Genomic DNA, 23230 nt, shown 5'->3' on the forward strand with positions numbered 1-23230 from the left:
TTTTTAGCTCCCCACCCCAATCTATCTTGAAACTCACGAGCTGTGTCTGAAACAAGTTGCGTCTTCTACCATTTTGTGCCACGAAACATAAATTTTTCCCCAGAAAAAGGCCAAATGCCAGATGAAGGGAATTCTAACATAGCCAATCAATTTTATATGATGAATTTCGTGGTTTTTGGGGGGTAGGCTAGTCATGGCGTTTCCTGCTCCCAAAGAAAACTGAGTTTTTAGGGGGTTGGCCTTGTGTTCTCATTAAAGCGCTAGTTTCTAGAATCTGGCATAATCGGCGAAGCAATGATTTTTTGCTCCGCATAAGTTTCAATTTCACTTTCGCAAAATTAATTATATGTTTTTAAAATTAATTATATGAGAAGAGTAGACAGTCACAGGAAGAGAATTGTGTCAGCTAATATTTAAAAGAGGTAACTGGGAGTTTAGGGGGCTGGCAGATGACAAAAAAAGTATGAAAAAAATAAAGACCATTATTTTACTAGCGTATTTAGAAAACAGAAGCAAAAAAGGTCACAAAATAATTGAGCATTAAATTCTTCATCTTTTTAATAATTTTAGTAAAGCAATGCTAGAATGTAATTTAAAAAGTTCGATCAAACTCAAGCACATACGTGAGCAATGCAAACAAAATTTAGAATTTGTTTCATCCTATTTTCTTGGTAACACATTCCCCCACAAGGTTTTTACCAATCTATATATGTAAGCTATAGAATTTTACCAATCTATAATAAAAATTAATGTATTACCAATGTACTACCAATGAATTTTACCAATCTATAATAAAAATCAATAAAAATCTATAATAAAAATATATATAAATTTGAAGTCTGAATATGTAAGCAATAAAAAAATTGCTTACATATTCAGAATTAAAATTTATAATGCCAAAACAACTGACTCGAAATTATAAACTGAGTTTTATTTTGCTGATCAATGACAAATCAGTCGGTAATTTATTTTGCGGACAAGAACACGTTAAGAAATTACGTGAAATACGATGTGCGATGAAGACATAATTTCTTTTTCATACTTCATACTGAAACAATTCGTCCGTGGTGCCACATTGAAACAGTCCCCTCAGGTGTAACTCTTGGCATATAAAATCATAAATACCTTCGTCGAAACCCCTTTGCTTTTGAAAGGGATGAAGAGACAATTAGTGTACCACAGGCAAAGATAAGTTTAGCCATAAAAGGTGTTCAGGTAAAAAGACACGTGAAAATTCAATTTATGGTCAAAAATTTTAATAGGTTTCCTGGGGTCTTCTCTGGAAAATCTCAGGGGGAATTCTCCTTAGTATCCTGTTTTCATCTTTACATACATGAACATTAACATACACAAGATATCTAAATTTCAAAAGCAGTAATTGACTTTCAATCTTACCCAATATATTGAAAATAAACAGTCAGAAAGATTTAATATCATTAAAATGATCTATCTTGAATCAATTTATTTGAGGTTATTGAAAGCGGAACGAAGAATTCATTAACAAGATTTTAGCTATTCAATATAATAATTTAAAGAAATTTAGAAGCAAATTGTACAATTTACAAATAGATGTGTTTTTCGATATCGTGTTTTTCCATAAATTAAAAAATATTTTGTGAGACAGAATACTCTATCTCCCGTCATTTTGGTTTTTGAATCATTATGAGCTTCGAAGGCTGCAAAATATATTTTTGCGTTGCAAGAGGAAAAAAATTATCCTATCATGGGTATCAGATTAGGACCATAAATTTTGTCAATACAAAACAATGAATCTTGTCAAACCTTTCAAATTTGAAAATAACCCCATGAATCTATATTTTGCCACAAAACCTCATGAAAGGCTCTCTCCATTTATCACAAAGAAACTTTCTAATCTCTTCCTATTCACTCTTTAAAACTTTTTAGGGATTTATTTAGCCAATACTTACAGGAGAATGAAGAGAAAATTATATCTGTATATATCAGTAAGTTATCAAAATCTAAGACCTAGTGATTCTGATGAAATATTAACTAAGATGTAAGATATTCTACTCAGGAAGATTTAGTACAAGGAAAATTAATGTCCTAAGGGATTTACTTCAGGTTACGCCAATAGGAATCCTGGGATGTAAAATAATTCATCACAGGACGTGGAAAAGACGAATGAAACTTTTGGAAAGATGTGGATGAAGTTTCGGTCTAAAGATATGTATTAAGAAAGAAAAGCTGTTGATAAAGGCCCTAAGAGTACCATACCAGCAATTTATTTTTCTATTATTCTAATAGGAATCCTATAATACTATTTTTGTAATAATTCTATTTTTCTAACAGTAGAATTATATATAATTCTAGAATATAATTCATCATAGAATCATATATAATTCTATTTTTCTAATATCCTGGAATGTAAAATGGTTCATCCCAGGACGTGGAAATGACGAATGAAACTTTTGGAGAGATGTGGATGAAGTTTTGATCCAAGGATATGTATTAGGAAAGAGAAGCTGTTGATAAAGGCCTAAGGGTACCATACCAGCAATATATTTTTACATATACGAAGAAAAAGAAAATCGATGGCATATTTTAAATAAAGATATGTCCTAAGGGATTTACTTCAGGTTACGGTAATAGGAATCCTGGAATGTAAAATAATTCATCCCAGGACGTGGAAAAGACGAATGAAATTTTTGGAAAGATGTGGATGAAGTTTCGGTCTAAGGATATGTATTAGAAAAGAGAAGCTGTTGATAAAGGCCCTAAGAGTACCATACCAGCAATTTATTTTTCTATTATTCTAATAGGAATCCTATAATACTATTTTTGTAATAATTCTATTTTTCTAACAGTAGAATTATATATAATTCTAGAATATAATTCATCATAGAATCATATATAATTCTATTTTTCTAATATCCTGGAATGTAAAATGGTTCATCCCAGGACGTGGAAATGACGAATGAAACTTTTGGAGAGATGTGGATGAAGTTTTGATCCAAGGATATGTATTAGGAAAGAGAAGCTGTTGATAAAGGCCTAAGGGTACCATACCAGCAATATATTTTTACATATACGAAGAAAAAGAAAATCGATGGCATATTTTAAATAAAGATATGTCCTAAGGGATTTACTTCAGGTTACGGTAATAGGAATCCTGGAATGTAAAATAATTCATCCCAGGACGTGGAAAAGACGAATGAAATTTTTGGAAAGATGTGGATGAAGTTTCGGTCTAAGGATATGTATTAGAAAAGAGAAGCTGTTGATAAAGGCCCTAAGAGTACTATACCAGCAATAGGTGAAACATATACGAAGAAAATGAAACAAATACGAAGAAAATAAAAAACCATGGCATATCTTAAATAAAGTGAAAGGCTAGTAAACAAGTCAGCAGACGACACATTTAGAGCAAAGCTGAAGGTAATGGAATCGGTAATTATTTCCAGAGAGAGAGGAAAACAGGGACACAGAGAGAAAGCAACACTGGTGTGTTGATTAAAACAGGAAGACTTTTCAGAAATGCATTTAATTATGAATGTCCATTGTATTATTACATCATACATAATTGAAGAGAGCCTCGAAAAATTCGGGAATATTTTTGGCATTCAGCATTAGGAGGCTACCGGTCCTAAGATGCATTCAGTAGGCGAAATATCTCGACAATTAATTAAATTAAGTGAGTAAAATATACTAAATCAAATAAAGGAAATATCCAAGTAAACTAAATTAATTAATTAAGTAATTTAGATGAAATAAAGAAAGTAAAGTAATAAGAAAAAGTATTGACAAACGCTATATTAATCTCCCTACAGAGCATTAAATTCATAAAATAATAGACCTCTTCCTTCAATTAGTTATTGTCTGTTGTTCAAACAACTACTGAATATTTCTCCCCGAGGATAAATTTTGGCACATAAAAAATGTTTTAAATTGAGTGGATCTAGTTGGCGATTAAATAAAAAAAAACAAGTTTTTTTTTAACTGAAAGTAAGGAGCGACATTAAGACTTAAAACGAACAGAAATTACTTCGTATATGAAAGGGCTGCTTCCTCATCAGCGCCCAGCTCTTTACGGTAAAGTTTGACTCTTTCTCTCAACTCTTCTTTTTAAAACAGTAAAACACTTCATCATAAAGAGCGGGGCGTTGATGAGGAAGCAGCCCCTTTCATATACGAAGTAATTTCTGTTCATTTTAAGTTTTAATGTCGCTCCTTACTTTTAGTTAAAAAAAACTTGTTTTTTTTTAAATTTAATATCTGAACGTTTTTGAATCAATGCATGTTTTGATTTTGGCTCTCCGCAGAGGAATAATTAAAACGAAATTTGCATATTTATTTTTTTGGCTAAATGTTTTTTTCATAGTTTTGATCGAATCATTTTGAGTAAAAAATGAGCGGGGGAGGAAGCTTAGTTGCCCTCCGATTTTTTGGTTACTTAAAAAGACAACTAGAGCTTTTAATTTTTTAGGAATGTTTTATTAGCAAAAGATATACGTAACTTATAAATTAGATTACGTAACGAACTTTTGTATTCTCATGTTTCTATTACATATATATAGGGGTTCACCCCCACGTCAGTACCTCGCTATTTACACTAAAGCTTAAGTTTTGTCCCAATTCATTGAGAATGACCCTTTAATCACAAAAGCCGTAGAACAAATAGTTGAAATTACTAAAAATACTTTAGCGTAAAGAGCGAGGTATTAGGAGTAGGTGAGCCCATCATATGCGTAGTGATTTCTTTTCGTTTTAGGTTTTAATGGTGCTCCTTACTTCCAGTTGAAAAAACTTTTTCATATTTATTTTTTCATTGCGTTTTTTTAAATAATGCTAGAAAATCCTGCGCTCCCTTCATGGAACTTTTCTTCCCCCATGACAAATTCCTCGATGGAAATTTCCCCCAACATATCCCCCTGTTCTCAACCCCTTCCCCCAACCAAAAAATCCACCTGGAAACGTCTGTACACTTCAAAATAACCATTACTATATGTAAGAACTGATCAAAGTTTGTAACTTGTAGCCCCTCCCACGGGGACTGTGGGGGAGTAAGTCGTCCCAAAGACATAGTTATAAGGTTTTTTGACTACGCTGAATAAAATGGCTATCTCAGAATTTTGATCCGTTGACTTTGGGAAAATAATTAGCGTGGAAGGGGGCCTAGGTGCCCTCCAATTTTTTGGTCACTTAAAAAGGGCAATAGAACTTTTCATTTCATAAGGTAGAAAATAAGTTAGGACAACATAAATTGCCATTATTCCCCTTTGGAATTAACTAAAGTCATTCATAACAAAACTAATCAAATATTCAAAAATAGTAACCGTGTAGAACTATCAACTAATAATAACATCGATTCTAGAAAAAATTACAGAGGTGCATCTAACAATTCTGACAATAATTTTCATTGTAAGACTATGAAGATGTAAGACTATTGTAAGACTCATTGTAAGACTAAGACTATGAAGTTGAAACCCAAAAGACGACAACGCCGATGCAGCACCACTTAAACTCTGCGTCTTCAGAGTATATCTAAGCAGAAGTAAGAGGGAGGACATTATCATACAAGAAGGCATAGAGGTCCTCACTAGCACATACCTATGTCCGATACTTATTGTAACTAAATATTGCTTATGTACAACTATGCGGCTATGACCCAAACGGGTTTCTCGAACAGTGCAGCCATACATGAAGTTGAAACCCGAAAGACGACAACGCCGATGCAGCTGATGCAGCACCACTTAAGCTCTGCGTCTTCAGAGTATATCTAAGCAGAAGTAAGAGGGAGGACATTATCATACAAGAAGGCAAAGAGGTCCTCACTAGCACATACCTATGTCCGATACTTATTGTAACTAAATATTGCTTAGGTACAACTATGCGGCTATGACCCAAACGGGTTTCTCGAACAATGCAGCCATACATCAGTAACAAAAAAGCATAACAATCTTAAGGTAAAGCTACCCCTGGTTCCCACTACTGCGTCAATTCCAACACGATTTTTTTCTGGTGGAACAGAAGTACGACAGAAACGAATGGAGGTTCACAAGGAAACGCAGACTTTTGCGTTGCTGCGACAAGGTCTAGAACAACCAATTAGCCAAAATTAGCATTTTAATCAGCTCCATGACTTTGGTTATGATTTTTTATTTATCAGAACAACGAATGCGATTTGTCGTATGAGTTGAAATTATATCCGACATTGCAGCGAAACGGATGGTTTTGCGTCGTTTGTCGCACAATTTGAGTCATTTGTCGCATGCCGCAGGATTTTGCGCGAAATCGCAGCAGTGGGAACCAGGGGCTAGACCTCAAACTTAACCAAGTAGTTAGATGCTACGCTAAAATGAATATTAATTTTTGCTTATTTTACGTGCCCATTATTATCTTATATGGTATTGTTTACCATTAAGTAAGCCACGTATTTCCAACTGTTATACATTATTGTTTACCCATTATAAAGTACTTGTGATTGTGACTAGAGCTTTCTATTCTAGGAACTGGCTTGCTTTAATAGAAGTTGATTATCACAAACGGCTATTCAGTTCAAGTACAATTAAGTAACATCTTTCATCACAATTCATCAACCAACAAAGAGTATTCATCGTACCAGTGAAGTCCTAGATAAAAAATGCAAAGATAAAGACCACGGTTACCACAATTTGTATACAAGTAACCTCATCAAAATCCCTAAGCCACTGGCATTCCTCCCAAGCCTTACCCATTGTCAGAATGACCCTCTTGAAGACACAAGGCATCACAAAAATAATCCTGATGAATAAGCCCCTCGATGACTATAATTATCCTTATCCTAAATGAAAGATAACATATCGGAACAGACTTTATCGATATTTCAACACAAAACTGAAGAATCAATGTTGTTTCTCTGGAGATGAAACTAAAAAATCTATCCTTGCCCAAGCTGAAAAAAGCCCCATACGAAAAATTTTATACGGGAAATATGAACTATGAAATTGAAAATAAATTCCCATTAATAATGTGCCCAACCGAGACCCAAGAAGACGGCTATGAACAATTGACCAGTTCAGTCACAAACCCAAAGAATTTCAACACGACCCATAGAGAAGAAGAAAAATAAAAGTAATTATACAAACTTTAACTGAAATACCTTACCCAAGTGTGATAAATATCTTTATTGCTAATTAAAATGCCAATTAGACTAATGAACTTAGGATAGTCCCCCTACATACTGTAGGAACTATAGCAGACCACCGTCAAGATTCTAACTTCAACGTTAGAACCATATATTACTGAGACTTCAAATGATTATCATTTATATGGAAGAACAGTTACCTGACTGAATGGCTACATATGTGAGTACTATAGAGAAACGTAGAATTTTGAAATAGGGTTGAGAATAAAATTAGTATCAATAAGAAAAAAACTAAGGACCATTTTAGCCAATGGTGTGGACCAAGCAAAATGACATTTTAAAGTGTTATATTAAAAGTGATTATTTTAAAACTTACTACTAAGTTTAATTATTTGCTGTTATTTACGTGTTTTTTTTTATTATTTAGAACCATGACTATTACCATTATATTACATATTTTTAATTTTAGGTAAAGGTACCATTTTAAAATTAAGTGTAGGTAAAGAATATTTCAACTTCAATTATGTAAGCGTTGGCAAACATCGCTAACATACAGAATATGAGTTTAGCGAAGGGATCTTAAAATTATAAATGTAAACAGGAGTACCACGGAAGAGTCAAGTGTATATAGAAATTCTACATAAATAAATTACCCAAATGTTAGCCAAACACGTAGAGTAAAGAGAATTAAATTTCATGAGGAAAACTCAATGATGGACATACCATTTAACAACGGGAAGAGGAATATATATCATAATTAGAATAAGACAAAATAATAAAGAGGGTACCAGTATCATTTTTAAAAGTCGACAAACTCTTGTATTTGTTTTCACCAAAATTACCTTAATTAAGGTAGGTATGAAATAAGCCCTAAATTCACTTTTTATAGGACGCATCAAGACCTGATTTCGCTATGTGAGGGATACCTCCGAAGGTAGTTAAAATGATAGCAACATCATGATTGTCTTTTTTCTTTGATTTGAGAAGAACTGTATTAAGTGATTAAGAAAGCAGAGAATATTGGATTCAATGATGAAGTGTCTTTATATTTATTTAAAAAAAACAACTAGTTTTTTTTAACTGAAAGTAAGGAGCGATATTAAAACTTAAAACGAGCAGAAATTTCTCCGTGTATGAAAGGGGCTGTTCCCTTCTCAACATCCCGCTCTTTACGCTAAATTTTTACTCTTTGACTCAATTCTACTTTATTAAACAGTAAAAATAGTAATTGTAAGTAAAAAATCAATGTAAAATATTGCAAGTAATTGTAAGTAAAAAAGTAAAAAAAGAATAATAAAAACAGTAAAAAGGAGTAAGCATAAAAATAGTAATTAATGATGTGCCAAACGAACGCCATGAATAAATTGCTGAAGATTTTGAAGGTATAGCTAGACATCTCTTCCGACGATCTTCTCCGAGTTGAGGGTAAAGTAGCAAGAGAGAAGGGTTTTGCCTCGCTGGCTCCTAAATTTGCATCAATAGATGAAAATGTCCGGACAGTCCCTCTGATTAAGCCAAAAGAGAATCAAGTCAGTTCAACGGGATCACATTTTGAAGTTTTAGAAGCCAGTGCAAGGCACGCCTCGCAAGCGGTCGAATCTATAAGGTTTCTGCATATTTTCAAAAGGGGAACAGTAATTTCAATAAAAATCGATTCATTCAAGTTTCGTAATATGGGGCCTAAGAACAGCCTATACAAGGTTGCCATGAAATGAGTAGGCCTATCTGTGCCAATGACAAGCGTCCCTTCAGAGCGTGTTTTCAAGGCTGGTAAGTAAATCATTGTAAGGTGGAACCGATTCTCTTGGAAAAACATTGACTTGCTGCTGTTTTGCCTAGGCAAAAATAGCCTATTTTTTCTGTTTTGCCTAGGCAAAAGTAGTCTATTTTTCTTTGTTATTAGCATAAGTAATTTCAAATCTGGGCTTTAGGGATAGTTTGAAGAAGTTCGAAGTTTGAAAAAGAATAATGCAAAATATGCTTAAATTACAATTTTTGTCATTGAAGCTTGGCATAACAAAGGGTTATTATGAGCAAAAACCTGATCAGAATACAATACCTGATCAGAATATCAAATATCGAAAGTATTTTTCGTTATCATCATGTTTATGATTGCTATCAATTTAAGGTCACATATCGTTGCTCTAAATCACATTTTGATTTCCAGCCATATATAAATATAAAAATGTTCTAAGTAAAGTAGCTTCCTTTTTTCTTTAAGTTTGTCTATACTACGAGCGTATGCTCTTTTTATCCGTATTCTTTAACTTTGAAATTTCCCAGCTCATCAAACACGTCGTGGTAAGGAACTGTAGTAAGGAGCGACCCGGCTCAATAGTAACCGAAACTCAGAAAAATGGAACTTTTAGACCCTACTGTACTTTTACCCCGCTCTTTACGCTAAAGTTTTTTACTGTTTTAAAATGTAAGGTTGAGAGAAAGAGTCAAACTTTAGCGTAAAGAGTGGGACGATGAGGAGGGAACAGTCCCTTTCGTATACGGAGTAGCCTAATTTCTATTCGTTTTAAGTTTTAATGTCGCTCCCTACTTTCAGTAAAAAAAAAACTTTTTTATTTATTTAATAATAATAAAAAAAATATAATTATAATAACCTTAATGAAGGCGGGGCAGATTTCAACATACTTAAGTATCAATGAAAGTAAAAATGATACCTGCTGGTTTGAATTAATTAAGCAAAAACTTTCACAGCCATATGTGTTTTGAAAATAAGAAAAAATAAAGAATTCTATGTCTAAGAAAAAACACGTTCATATACAGTTATGTGGTCATTGGATGTAGTGGGTGCCAAATAAAAAAAAAAAAAAAAAATAAAAAAACATGAGTAGAAATTGGCAAAAAATAAGGTAAAACTATATTACACTTAACAGCTTAAGAGAGAATAACTTTCCTTTATAACTGTAGTTGTCTTTGGGAGCCAGCGCATTGTTACTGTTTGAATTTTTATGGAGAAAAACCATTGCCAAATTTGACTATTCAGTTTTGTTTATACTTCTTTATTATTATTCAATGTTCTTTATATTTTTTTTTTATTTCTTTACAGCCATAGTAAAAATTGAAAAAAAAGTGGTAAGCTATTATTCTCATATCTTGAAAAAAATCGTTAAAAGGGGAATTTTCAGGTATGAATAGACCTTATATAGGTCCAGGGGACAAAAAATATCTTTGGCTCTTAAAGAGGAAATTTGATGCCAAAATACGATCCTACCTGTAAGGTCATTTGGAACTGCAAAAACCATAACAAGGCCGGCTACAAGCAGGTCAGAAACTGCAAGGGATACAATAAATAGATTTCCAATCTTTCTAAGGCTTCGATCTGTAGCAACAGCAACACAAACAAGGATATTGCCAGCAACGGATAGAAATATTAAAAACGCTAAGAACAGACCTGAAATCAAGAAATAGAAACAATAAACAAGGCGTAGTAGCTATGTCGTTGCGTAGTTTTGAGTATGTTTCACAATGTAATAAAATATTTGTCAAGGTCAAGAAACAATAATAAAAATAAGCATAAAAATAACACAAAAAGGTTATACAAATATAATAAAAGGAAATGAATCTGAGTAAAATATTAAAATAAAATTCGCTCTTATTTCCAAACTTAACAAAAAATTAAAAAACTGTTTTTCTTGCTACCAGGAAATATTTGTATTACTACTCAATGAAAGTGCTGGGTGTTCATGAAAACAGCTCTCATTGAACAGGTGCAAAATACAAAATACGTTGGGATACAAGTCCCAAAGCTATCATTTTAGTTTTTAAAAAAGCGTCACCTTATCCTTGTAGTTAGAAAACAATTGTTGTTGTTTTTGGTACATTTACAGATAAAGCTTTTTTCGTTTTTTTTATAGTGTTTTGTATCATATCTGCAATTGTCTCATCTGATTCATCAACTAAAAAGCTATCGATTGATATTAGGGTATTTTCTTTTGAACTGATCACGCTTATCCTTCTTGAAAACAGCCAAAAAATAGAAAAATGGTACAGATACTCAAATAAGAATACGAATTACATTTTTAAACGCTTTTTACATGTAGATATGAACCTTAACCTAAAGTTAGAAGTATAATATGAAGATATTGTTGGACGAATCTTGGTCTTACAACTATTTAGGCTATTTCCATCGAAAATAAATTTTTATGTAAGATTTCGGCGCAATCAGCGTATCAAAGAACTCTGCTGTAGAAGTTTCAGACTCCTATCTACAAAATGTGGAAGGGGTTTCAGGGGAGGGCGCTACGTGGGAGGATCTTTATTTGGAAGAATTTGTCATGGGGGGAAGAAAAATTCCATTAAGGGGGCACATAATTTTCTAGCACTATTTTAAAAACAATAAAAAAAATATGAAAAAATTTTTGCAGCTAAAAGTAAGGAGCAGTATTAAAGCTTAAACGAACAGAGATTATTACGAATATGCGGGGTTCATCTCCTCCTAAATACCTCGCTCTTTAAGCTAAAGTATTTTTAGTAATTTCAACCATTTATTCTACGGCCTTTGTGATTAAGAGTCATTCTTACAAAATTGGGACAAAATTAAATTCGTTACGTAAGTTAATTCGTAAGTTATGTATATTTTTAACTACTAAAAATGCTCGTTAAAAATTAAAAGTTTCAGTTGCCTTTTTAGCTAACCGAAAAATTTGAGGGCAACTAGGCCTCCTACCTCACCCCTTTTTCTCAAGATCTTCCGATCAAAACTAAGAGAAAGCCATTTAGCAAAAAAATTAATGCACAAATACCGTTTTAATTATTTATTTGCGGAGAGCCAAAATCAAACATGCATTAATTCAAAAACGTTCAGAAATTGAAAAAAGAATTTTTTTGCTGAAAGTAAGGAGCGATATTAAAACTTAAAACCAACAGAAATTACTCTGTGTATGAAAGGAGCTGCTCCTTCCTCAACGCCCCACTCTTTATGCTAAAGCTGTTTACTGTTTTATAAAGTAGAATTAAGAGAAAGAGTCAAACTTTAGCGTGAAGAGCGGGTAGTTGAGGAGGGAGCAGTTCCTTTCATATACGGAATAGCCTAATTTCTGTTCGTTTTAAGTTTTAATGTAGCTCCTTACTTTCAGTTAAAAAAAACTTGTTTTTTTTTAATTTAATACAAGATTTGATCCTTACGCAATACATTTTTCTGGTCAACGCAGATTCACCTAAAAAAGCTTAAGAGAAAATGAGCTGCTACTTTTATTTATAATATAACAAGCGTTCCCTTAAATAATTACGAGAAAAAAGAATACAGAGTCCATAGAACAGTTAAGGGCAGGTTGACTCGTGATTGATTAGCATAATACTCAAGACGACCATACCAACCGTCTTCCCTTTCAAATTGTTTAAAGATCCGGCTTTGAATATCTTCCATAAATCCCACAAGAGTTCTACAGTATTTTATTGTCTGCATGTTGTGCTAACGCAAGATATCCTCACAATGGGGAGTATAGAGTTCAGAGTATTGGGGAGTATAGAGTTCACAATGGGGATGTCTCATCCCCATCGTGAACTATTGAATTAAAATTAGAAAAACTATTTAATATTGACTTTGCAACTAGGTCTTCTAAACCACTCTTCCTCTATGCAAATTTTGAGTGGGCTTGAACCACTTTGTTTATCAATAGCACTGTTGCGAGCATCAATACTAATTAGTTTTAGGTCCAAACTAACATTTTGTTGTTGAAACTCATTAGTATATCGTACCCTTCACAAGCAAACCTTGTATATGAGGGTCTGGGCACACTCAATCTGCAACAATAAAATATGGGCAAACGAATATAAAGTGTTTTTTTTAGATCTTTTTTCATATTATTTAACTTTTATTTAACTTTTTATTTAACTTTTACATATTAACTTTTTTGTATATTTCGTTATTTACATATTATATTATACTTTTATTTTATATTACATTACTTTACATATTTTATTACGTATTTACATATTACATATTTGAATATTTGAATTCAATACATTATATTACATATTTTATATATATTTATGCTATATATTATATTATATTTCTTATTTACATATTTTATTTTACATATTAACTTTCACTAAGTTTTTATTTAACTAACATATTATTTAACTTTTCCATATTATTTATAATTCCTTCCCATTCACCAACACATTTCGGACTACCTTAAAATTGAAGTATCTGAATTATTTGTTCATTATTTGTGTTTTTGCCCAATAATAGAAAAGCCTAGAAAGTTTAGTTTCTCCTTATAAAGAGTTACCTCTTTTGGCGCAATAGATTTGCCTGCGAGAACCATGCTATCCCCTAGTAAACAGTGAACAGCAGCCCAAAGTAGCCGAAAATTAAAACTGGTTTTAAAGAAATTATCTCGTAAAAATATTTCCCATTTAACACTGTTTGGAAAATAGTCATTTTCATTCAGATTAATCTTGAAAGGACTTCGCAATCATAGAGACAAATTATTAGAATTCCAAAAAGAGTCTGGGAGCACAATGTGACACAATTGTTGCATTTGCAATTGTTATATATGAAAAAGTGTCAAACGGATTCGAAAAATTACGTCCATTGAAATTGTCATTGGAAAAAACTTAGGATGAAAGTTTACAGCCCACATTTTGAACAACAAGGATAATAGTATTTTTTGCACGGGTAGCACTGATGCCGTATCAAACCAATGGTTGTAGAATGTCGGAAGAGATTCTATTTAAACAGAAGCTAAAAATACGTGGTGCCCTTTTTAAGTAACGCTAGGTAGTGGTGCATACCGCATCCAAGATTCTAAAGTCACTGATATTAGTGATAAAGGGTGGAGAATGATTTTAACGAAAATTTTAAGGATATAATCAAACTGGTGATTGTTACGATGGTAGAGGTCATGATGATGGTGGAGGTGGTTGTTCTTACTGGTGTGATAATGATGGTGATAGCGTTAGAGGGGGTATTGCTGGTATATTTGAGAGGGAGGAGAGACTGGGATATTTTACTTCAGTGATTCAATTTAAAGTTATTTTTTTGGTTACGACTTGGACCGTGATGAAACTGAAAACAAAATCAAGAAAATCTACGTGTCGTTATTTTGGCTACAGTCTATTTTTAAAATTTAGATTATGTCTGGAACAGGGGGAAAATTTGCTTACTCTTGATAGATCAGGTTTATTTTTCCGATAGTTCAACAAATTGTTTACTCAAACTTAAAATTTCCCAGTGGGAATTCAGGACTCATTCCTGTTTAGCATGGACGAACAAGGAAAAAGAAAACGTTCCACTTGCTAAATTCGTATGGTCGATAAATGACGGCTTTAAGCCGGAGTTTTGTCGTATAGATCGTATTTGGGCCATTGCATTTTAAAACATTCCTGATTTTGAATGAATTTCAGAATTTTTCCTGAATGTCTTTTTAATAATCACGCTTGTTTAAAACTTTCCGAAAGACCCTAATCTAATAATGTGCTACTGCATTAGGGTCTCATTGAGTTAGGGAGTTAGAGATAAAGATTAGTTATTATACTACATATTAATATTACAATTTGCTAATATTAATTAATTTGATATAGGGCAAACTGCAATTTTACTTGTATTAGATAAAAAAAACAAGTTCTTTTTAACTGAAAATAAGGAGCGACATTAAAACTTAAAACGAACAGAAATTACTCCGTATATGAAAGCGGCTGTTCCCTCCTCAACGCCCCGCTCTTTACGCTAAAGTTTGGCTCTTTATCTCAACTCTACTTTTTAAAACAGTAAAAAACTTTAAGTTAATAATAACTTTTTTTCTTAATTTAATTTCTGAACGTTTTTGATTTAATACTTGTTCTGCTTTTTGGCTCTCCGCACATGAATAATTAAAACACATTTGCATATTAAATTTTTTTTTTTTTGATAAATGGCTTTCTCATAATTCTGATCGAACGATTTTGAGAAAAAGGAGAAGGGGAGGAGGCCTAGTCGTCGTACGATTTTTTGGTTACTTAAAAGGCAACTAGAACTTTTAATTTTTTACGAACAATTTTATTAGTAAGAAATATACGTAACTTACGAATTGACTTACGTAACGAACTTTTATATTCGTATGTTTTTATTACTTATATGAGGAGATTTGCCCCCTCGTCATTACCTCGCTCTTTACACTAAAGCTTAAATTTTGTCCAAATTCCTTAACATTGACCCCTGACACACAAAGGCCGTAGAATAAATAGTTGAAATTACTAAAAATACTTTAGCGTAAAGAGCGAGGTATTAGGAGGAGGTGAACCCCTCATATACTTAATAATTTCTGGTCGTTTTAAGTTTTAATGCTGCTCCTTACTTTCAGATGAAATTTTTTTTCAAATTTATTTTTTTCATTGTTCTTTTAAATAATGCTAGAAAAACCTGCGCCCCTTTCATGGAAATTCTCTTCCCCCATGATAAATTCCTCCATAGAAAAATCCTCCCGCGTAAATCCCTCCCCTCTCCTCCCTGCCAACCAAAAACATCCCTCTGAAAACATCTGTACATTTCCCTCTAACCATTACTGTATGCAAACGATAGTCAAAGTTTGTAACTTGCAGCCCCTCCCATGGGGACTGTGGGGGAATAAGTCATCCTAAAGACATAGCTATTAGGTTTTTCGACTATGCTGAATAAAATGGCTACCTCAGAACTTGGATCCTGTGACTTTGGGGAAAATGAGCGTGGGAGGGGGCCTAGGTGCCCTCTAATTTTTCGGTCACTTGAAAAGGGCACTATAGCTTCTAATTTCTGTTAGAATGAGCCCTCTTGCCACATTCTAGGACTTCTGGGTCGATACGATCACCCCTAAGAAAAAAACAAACAAACAAACAAATAAACACGCATCCGTGATCTGTCTTCTGGCAAAAAATACAAAATTCTACATTTTTGTAGATAGGAGCTTGAAACTTCCAAAAGAGGGTTCTTTGATACGCTGAATCTGATGGTTTGATTTTCGTACGATGGTGTGAGCTTTTGATGGGTAAGCCTAAACTTGATGAAACTTATATATTTAAAGTCAGCATTAAAATGCGATTTAATTATTTAACTACAATTTTGATTTAACTATTTGTATCAAAATTCCGTTTTTTAAGAGTTTTGGTTACTTTTGAGCCGGGTCGCTCCTTACTACAGTCCGTTACCTTGAACTGTTTGATATTGGCTTAGGAACTTAAAGATTTAGTTTTCACACCGTGTGAATAAAATGCCCTTTTTAGAGTCCTGTTTTTCTGGTATATGCCATTAACTATATTTTTCAGTATACATTAGACATAAAAAGTTCGCATAGTTCAATGGTTTATCCAATAGCCAAATGGTATTTTTACTGCATCATTTGATTTACCTATGGTCCAGATTCCTCCATTATAAAAACTTAGGCTTCATATTGACAAATCATCCCTGTTATAGAAAGAAGCTGTTCCTTAAGAAACCTGCAGATATTTTACCTTATTTTCATTATTATTAAAAATTTTCTACAATATTCTGAGAAGAAGGTGTGTGATTCCCCCCCGTCCCAAATAAAAAGAAAATCTTAACTTGCGCTAGACGAAGTCTATTTCCGTATAGATAATTTGAGAGTCTAATGGACTGACATTACATTTTTCCGAACTGAAGCTCTTCCATCCTAAATAGTAGAACATTATGTTTATAAACCCTCCCTCTGGGCACGTTTGAACAGTGGTGGGCCTTTGAGATCCATCCAATCCGGAATCCTAATTTTTCAAAAATATGGATACTTATTATAATAATTATCAAATAAATTTCTTACTTATTTTCATACCTTTCCCATGCTTCACAAAAATTTTAAGTGTCGGTTCCTGTTATAAAATTAAATGAAAAAAAAACAAGTTTTTTTAACGGAAAGTAAGGAGCGGCATTAAAACTTAAAACGAACAGAAATTACTTCGTATATGAAAGCGGCTTCTTCCTCATCAACGCCCCGCTCTTTACCCTAAAGTTTGACTCTTTCTTTTAACTCTTCTTTAAGAAAAAACGTCTGTATAACACTGGTCAAAGGTTGTAAATTGCAGCCCCTCCCACGGGGACTGTGGGTGAGTAAGTCATCCCCAGAAACATAGTTATAAAGTTTGTTGACTAAGCTGACTAAAATGGCTATCTCAGAATTTTGATCCGGGGACTTTGAGAAAATAATTAGCGTGGGAGAGGCCCACGTGCCCTCCAATTTCTTTGGTCACTTAAAAAGGGCACTAGAACTTTTCATTTCCGTTAGAATGAGCCCTCTCGCGGGATTCTAGGACCACTGGGTCGATACATTCACCCCTGAAAAAAAAGAAAAAAAAAAAAAAAAACAGACAAACAAATAATCCGTGATTTTTGTAGATAGGAGCTTTAAACTTCTACAATAGGGTTTTCTGATACGCTAAATCTGATGGTGTGATTTTCGTTAAGATTCTATGACTTTTAGGGGTTGTTTCCCCCTATTTTTTAAAATGAGGCAAATTTTCTCAGGCTCCTAACTTTTTATGGGTAAGGCTAAACTTGATGAAACGTATATACTTAAAATCAACATTAAAATGCGATTCTTTTGATGTAGCTATTGGTATCAAAATTCCTTTTTTTAAAGTTTTGGTTACTATTGAGCCGGGTCGCTCCTTACTACAGTTCTTTACCACAAACTGTTTGCAAAATTCTAGTTTTAAGCAACTTCCACTTATTTGAATAAATCTATTATCTTTACTTTATTAATTTTTATAGTATTTACTATATTTTATACTTACTAATATTAAATATTATTTAATACTTACTATTATTATTATTACTATTATATATTATTATTACTATTACTAATATTGAATTAAAATACTTACTAGTATTTACTATTATCTTTATTTTATTTTTTAATCTATCTTTACAATTTGCCCTCCTTTTCTCCCCTGTGCTTCAGTTCTTTTATTAATACTTTGTGGAGGAAAGAAAGCATTTACACTGAGAAGAGAACAACTCAGCAAATTCTTAAAACATCTTGGCTCACCTCTCCACTTTGTTCATGGTTCGTGCTTAAGATTCATTTTCATTCTTGACACACTTTACAATTTCTAAGGGACCCTAGTTTTTAATTTCTGTTTTGATTTTGAAAGAAACACCCAAGCTGTGATGTTTCTCTTGAATAGAAATATTTACAAGGTTTGTTGTCACACTTTGGATAAGAAGTATATTGGACTATATAGGAGTATATAGTAATAAGGAGTATACATAAGGAGTAATAAGTAATAAGGAGTATATAGAAGTATATAGTAATAAGGAGTATATAGTAAGAAGTATGTAGGAGTATATAGGGGTATATAGGAGTATATAGGAGTACATAGGAGTATATAGGAGTATGTGACATAGGGTTATATTAGAATTAATTAAGCTGAAGACGGATGGAGAATGAAGACTATGGAGAAGACGGAGTTTTTACACTGGGCCTATTTCCAAGCAGAAAGGTAAGCATTTTGCCCCTTGTTTGAACTAGAATCGCGCAAGGACTCGATTTGTATGATTGAAGTGCCTTAGTAGGCCACAAGCATTACAATGGAACCACGATTAAAGGAAATTCTTGAAGAATCAAGAATTTCGTACTAGATTTTGTAACGGTCCTTTTACGTTCGATTTGATTTTGCAAGGATTATATTAGCCTAGGTTGATTTTCATAAAAGGTTTATATTAAGTAGGAAAAAAGTATAGCCATATGAAAACTATGTTGGACAATATTTTCAAAAAGATCGATATGAACTACTAAATTTATTCATACATATTTTTTTGAAAGTTTAGCCACAATTTACTAGGATTGTAATCAAATACCTCAGCTATTAAAAATGTTTCGAAAAGAGCAAAGACTATTACTAAATTAATGATAATTATTACAAGGTCCCTTACTGACCAAGAATTTCACAGAAGCTTTGACATTCTTTCAGTAGCCATTTCGTTTTTTTTATTCCTAGTAGTGTTTTTAATATCTTAATCAGTCTCTATAGCTATTTCTAGTGCAATATTTTTTATTTTACTGGACTTTCAAGTCATATTATTTTTCTGGGTTTATTTTCAAGAAGATGTATTTCCAAAAATATTCTACTTTTGTTCTATATTAAGGTGTTCTTATGATTTGCTGTAAAGGAAAGATTTTACTCCAAAATTTTCAATTGCTACTTATTGGTGAGAAAATAAGAACGTATTAGTATTTTTAATCTCGTTCAATCTCTCTTGCCGTTAAAAAATTATCTTTTGGAAATTCCAGCCAGAGTTTCCCAGGAATACATAAATGAGTTTAAATGGGGGGGGGGGGAGAGAAGACAGGGGGCATTTTAACCTTTTTTTCCTCGAATATTTTGAAAATAATTTTTTTGGAATTTTCATTGAGATATGCCTTTTTGCAAAATATAATTTTTAAAATTGCAAAAATAAGAAAAAATTCCCCCCTGCATTTTTAAAACCATAACTGCCCCCTCCACCCAGCAGTTTCATCAATGTGCTACGTCATACCTAACCCCCCTTTGAAAAATACATCTCCTTGGGACCTAAGGTTTAGGTGGAGACGGATTCACACACGGGGGAGGGGGGGGGCAGAGTTTATGGCTTTCGTTCAAAATGTCAATATTTCGAAGTCTCCTCTATATTTCATATATTTGCTATATATTTCATCTACTTTTTCTTTCTATCAGACCCCACAACGAATTAGCGTTGCCTATAGCAAGGGCAATACGGCTCCAATGTTTTACTATTTATTTTTTTTCCAGAGGCAGTTCATTTAAAAGGGGTGCTCGTGTAAAATTTGGAGGGGGCTAATTCGACTGGAATTCGGAAGTTCTAGTGCACTTTTTAAGAGTCAAAAGTGATCAGAGGATATCTAGCTCCATGCACGCGCTTTTTCCCTAAATGCGTCCGATAAAATTTTGAGATAGCCATTTTGTTATAAATAGTTCAAAAATCAGATAACAAAAAGTCTGGTGTTGACACAAAACCCAGGGCCCGGGGACTGGTGTTGTAGGTTATGCCCTAGGATATAGTGCCTTATGTCTTGTGGAAGGGATGCTCGTATAAACTTCAGAGAGAGTTCATTTCTTTAGAAATTGAAAGTTCTAGTTTATTTTTATGAGTAAAAAGAGATCGGAGGGCAACTAGCCCCCATGTCCTTTTCCCCAAATCCATCCGATAATAATTTTTGGATTGCCATGTGGTTAAAAATAGTTCAGACACTAGATAGCCATAATTCCGGGATTGACACAAACCTCCAGAGCCTGGAGGCAAGTGTTTTAAATTATGCCACGGGGGCATATAAAGTTTTATGTAATTGTTGGTCGTATAAACTTTAGAGGTGGCTCATTTGATTGAAAATTGAAAGTTCTAGTTGCCTTTTTATGATTCAAAAGTGATCAAAGAGCATCTAACACCCCCCCCCCACACACACACTTGTTTTTCCAAATGCACCTGATCAAAATATTGAGATTGCCAGTTTATTTGAAAAAGTCTAACGATTAGATAACAAAAATTTCGGGGTCAACATACACCCCCCCCCTATAGCCTGGAGGAAGGGTTATAAATTATGCCCTGGGAGCATATGGGATTTTATAGGACAAGCGGTCGGATCAAACAGTTCGTGGTAACGAATTGTTGGTAACGTGGTAACCAAAACTCTAAAAACGGAATTTTAATACCAATAGATGCATCAAAAGAGTCGGATTATTATGCCGAGTTCAAATATATAAATTTCCTTAAGGTTGATCTTATCCATCAAAAGCTGATGGATAAGACCGTCAAATTGAACATATCAGAGAACCGTTCTGTTGAGGTTTCAAGCTCCTATCTTCATAAATGTCGAATTTTGTATTTTTCGCCAAAAGAAAGATCACGCATATGCGTGTTTACTTTTTTTGTCACCCAGGGGATGATCGTATCGACCCTGTGGTTTTGGAATGATTTAAATAAAGAGGGCTCATCCGAACGGAAATTAGAAGTTCTAATGGAGAGTAACTAGGCCCCCTCCCACGTCCATTTTTCACAAAGTCATCTGATCAAAAATTTGATATAGCCATTTTTTTATGCATAGTCGAAAAATCTAATAACAATGTCTTTAAGGATGACTTTATTCCTCACAGTCCCCGGGGGAACGGCTGTAAGTTATGAACCTTGCCTATTGATTACATATAGTAGTATTGGTTATTGGGAAGTATACAGCCGTTTTCAGGTGGATTTTTTTCTGGTGATGGTGGTGGGGGAGGGGGTTACGTGGGAGGATCTTCCCATGCAGGAATTCACGTTTTCAGGAATTTTTTTTTGAACTGAAAGTAAATAGTAACATCAAAACTTGAAACGAACAGAAATTATAACGAATACGAGGGCGTTCACCCTCTTATAAATACCTCGGCCTTTACGCCAAAGTTTTTTTTTTAGTACTTTCAAAAAAAGGTATTGATTCTAATCAAACTGCCTTTGTAGTTCAGGGGTCATTCTCAAAGAATTGGAACAAATTTTGAACGTTGACGTAAAGAGCAAGGTCTTAACGAGGGGATGACCCCCGTCATTTACATAACAATTTATATTTGTTTTAAGGTTTAATGCTGCTCCTTACTTTCAGTTGAAAAAAACCTTGTTTTTATTTAATAAATCTAAGAGGAGACTCAAATAATTAGAAATTGAAAGTTGTTGAAAGAGTCAAGAGTAATCCGACAGCAATTAACACCCCGCCCCCTTTTTTCTTTTTTCCCGAAATATGTCCGATCGAATTTCTTATATAGTTATTTTGTTCATAATAGACTAAAGATCATATAACAAAAACCCCAGGGATAACACAGCCCCCCTCCCAGAACCTGGGGGTAAGTGTTTTAAATTATTGCTTTGGGGAATATAAGGTTCTTATGGAAGGGATGGTCGTAAAAAGTTCGGAGAGGGGTTACTCGATGGTAAATCGGAATTTATAGACCCTTTTTTAAGAGTCATGAAGGATCGGAGGAAAACTTGCCTCCCCCTCTAAGCCCTTTTTCTTCAAATGGGTCGGACCAAAATTTTGAAATTGTCATTTCGTTCACAATAGTTTAAAGGGCAATAACAAAACTAAGGGGTCGACATAGCCACCTAGAGCCCTGGGAAGAGTTGTAAGTTATACTCCAGGGACATATAAGGTTTTATGTAATGGGTGGTGGTATAAACATCAGAGTTTGCTCATTTGATTGTAAATTAAAAGTTCTAGTTACCTTTTTAGGAGTAATCAAAAGTGATATGCCGGCGTATAAACCCTCCCCACACCCTCTTTTCCCAAATGCGTTCGATCAAAATTTTCCGATAGCCTTTTTGTTTGAAAATGTTCACCGATCAGAGGACCATAACTTCGGGGTCAACATCCCCCCCCCCCTGAAACTCGAGGGAAGGGTGATAACTTATTCCCGTGGCATATGAGATTTTTAAAGAAGACGTGGTTGTATAAACTTCGAAGGGGACTAAAATGATTAGAACTTGAAAGTTCTAGTTCCCTATTTAAGATTCAAAAGTGGTCCGATGGCAACTATTCTCCCCCCGCCAAACCCAAGGCCACAAGACTCTAATATTAATTTTTCCCCCAGAGGCACTTCGTATGTATGTTATGGTCGTATAAATTTCAGAGGGATTTCATTCGATTAGGAATAGGAAATTACGGTACCCTTTTAGGAGTCAAGAATTATTTATTCATTTATATTAGTACCTACTGTGTGTTCATTTGCTATGGTTGTTTTTTTTTAATTTCTTTCTTTTTGGGTTTCATTTATACTTGAATAGCAAAATATTTTTGTTTTTTTTAAGCTTGATTCGCATATTTAGTTTTAACTTCACTCTTTTTAAGGTTTATTTATCCATAAATATATTAGTAAATGTTGTATGTTTTTTGTTTTTTTTTGTTATGGTTACATAATAAATTTCTGTTCGTTTTTCGTTTCATTTATTCTTTAATAGTAATTTAAGGTCGTTTTGATTCTGAGTTATTGTTGATTTCTGTTTCTTCTGATCTTAAGTTGAATGTGGCCTTTACATTTCTTTAAAAAACTTCTTTTTCGGGATGTTTTTTTTTTCTAATTAATTTCCAAAAATATGGAGAATTTAGAAACATATTTTCCAAAAACACCTGTTCAGATTTTTGAGAAACATATTTTCCAAAAACACCTGTTCAGATTTTTGAGCAGATCGGTTATTTTCTACTT

General features: G+C 33.4%; 1 protein-coding gene across 7 annotated transcripts in view; it reads right to left on the reverse strand.

The window, feature by feature from the left end:
* LOC136029877 (dopamine receptor 1-like) overlaps positions 1-23230 on the reverse strand; it is a 298704-nt gene that overhangs the window by 67809 nt on the left and 207665 nt on the right. For all 7 annotated transcript variants that reach the window (XM_065708356.1, XM_065708352.1, XM_065708355.1 and 4 more), the window contains exon 3: positions 10311-10490. In XM_065708356.1, the coding sequence (XP_065564428.1) occupies positions 10311-10490 (180 nt within the window). The remainder of the gene's footprint in view (positions 1-10310; positions 10491-23230) is intronic.

Source organism: Artemia franciscana, chromosome 8 (genome assembly GCF_032884065.1).
Source record: "Artemia franciscana chromosome 8, ASM3288406v1, whole genome shotgun sequence".
NCBI lineage: Eukaryota > Metazoa > Arthropoda > Branchiopoda > Anostraca > Artemiidae > Artemia > Artemia franciscana.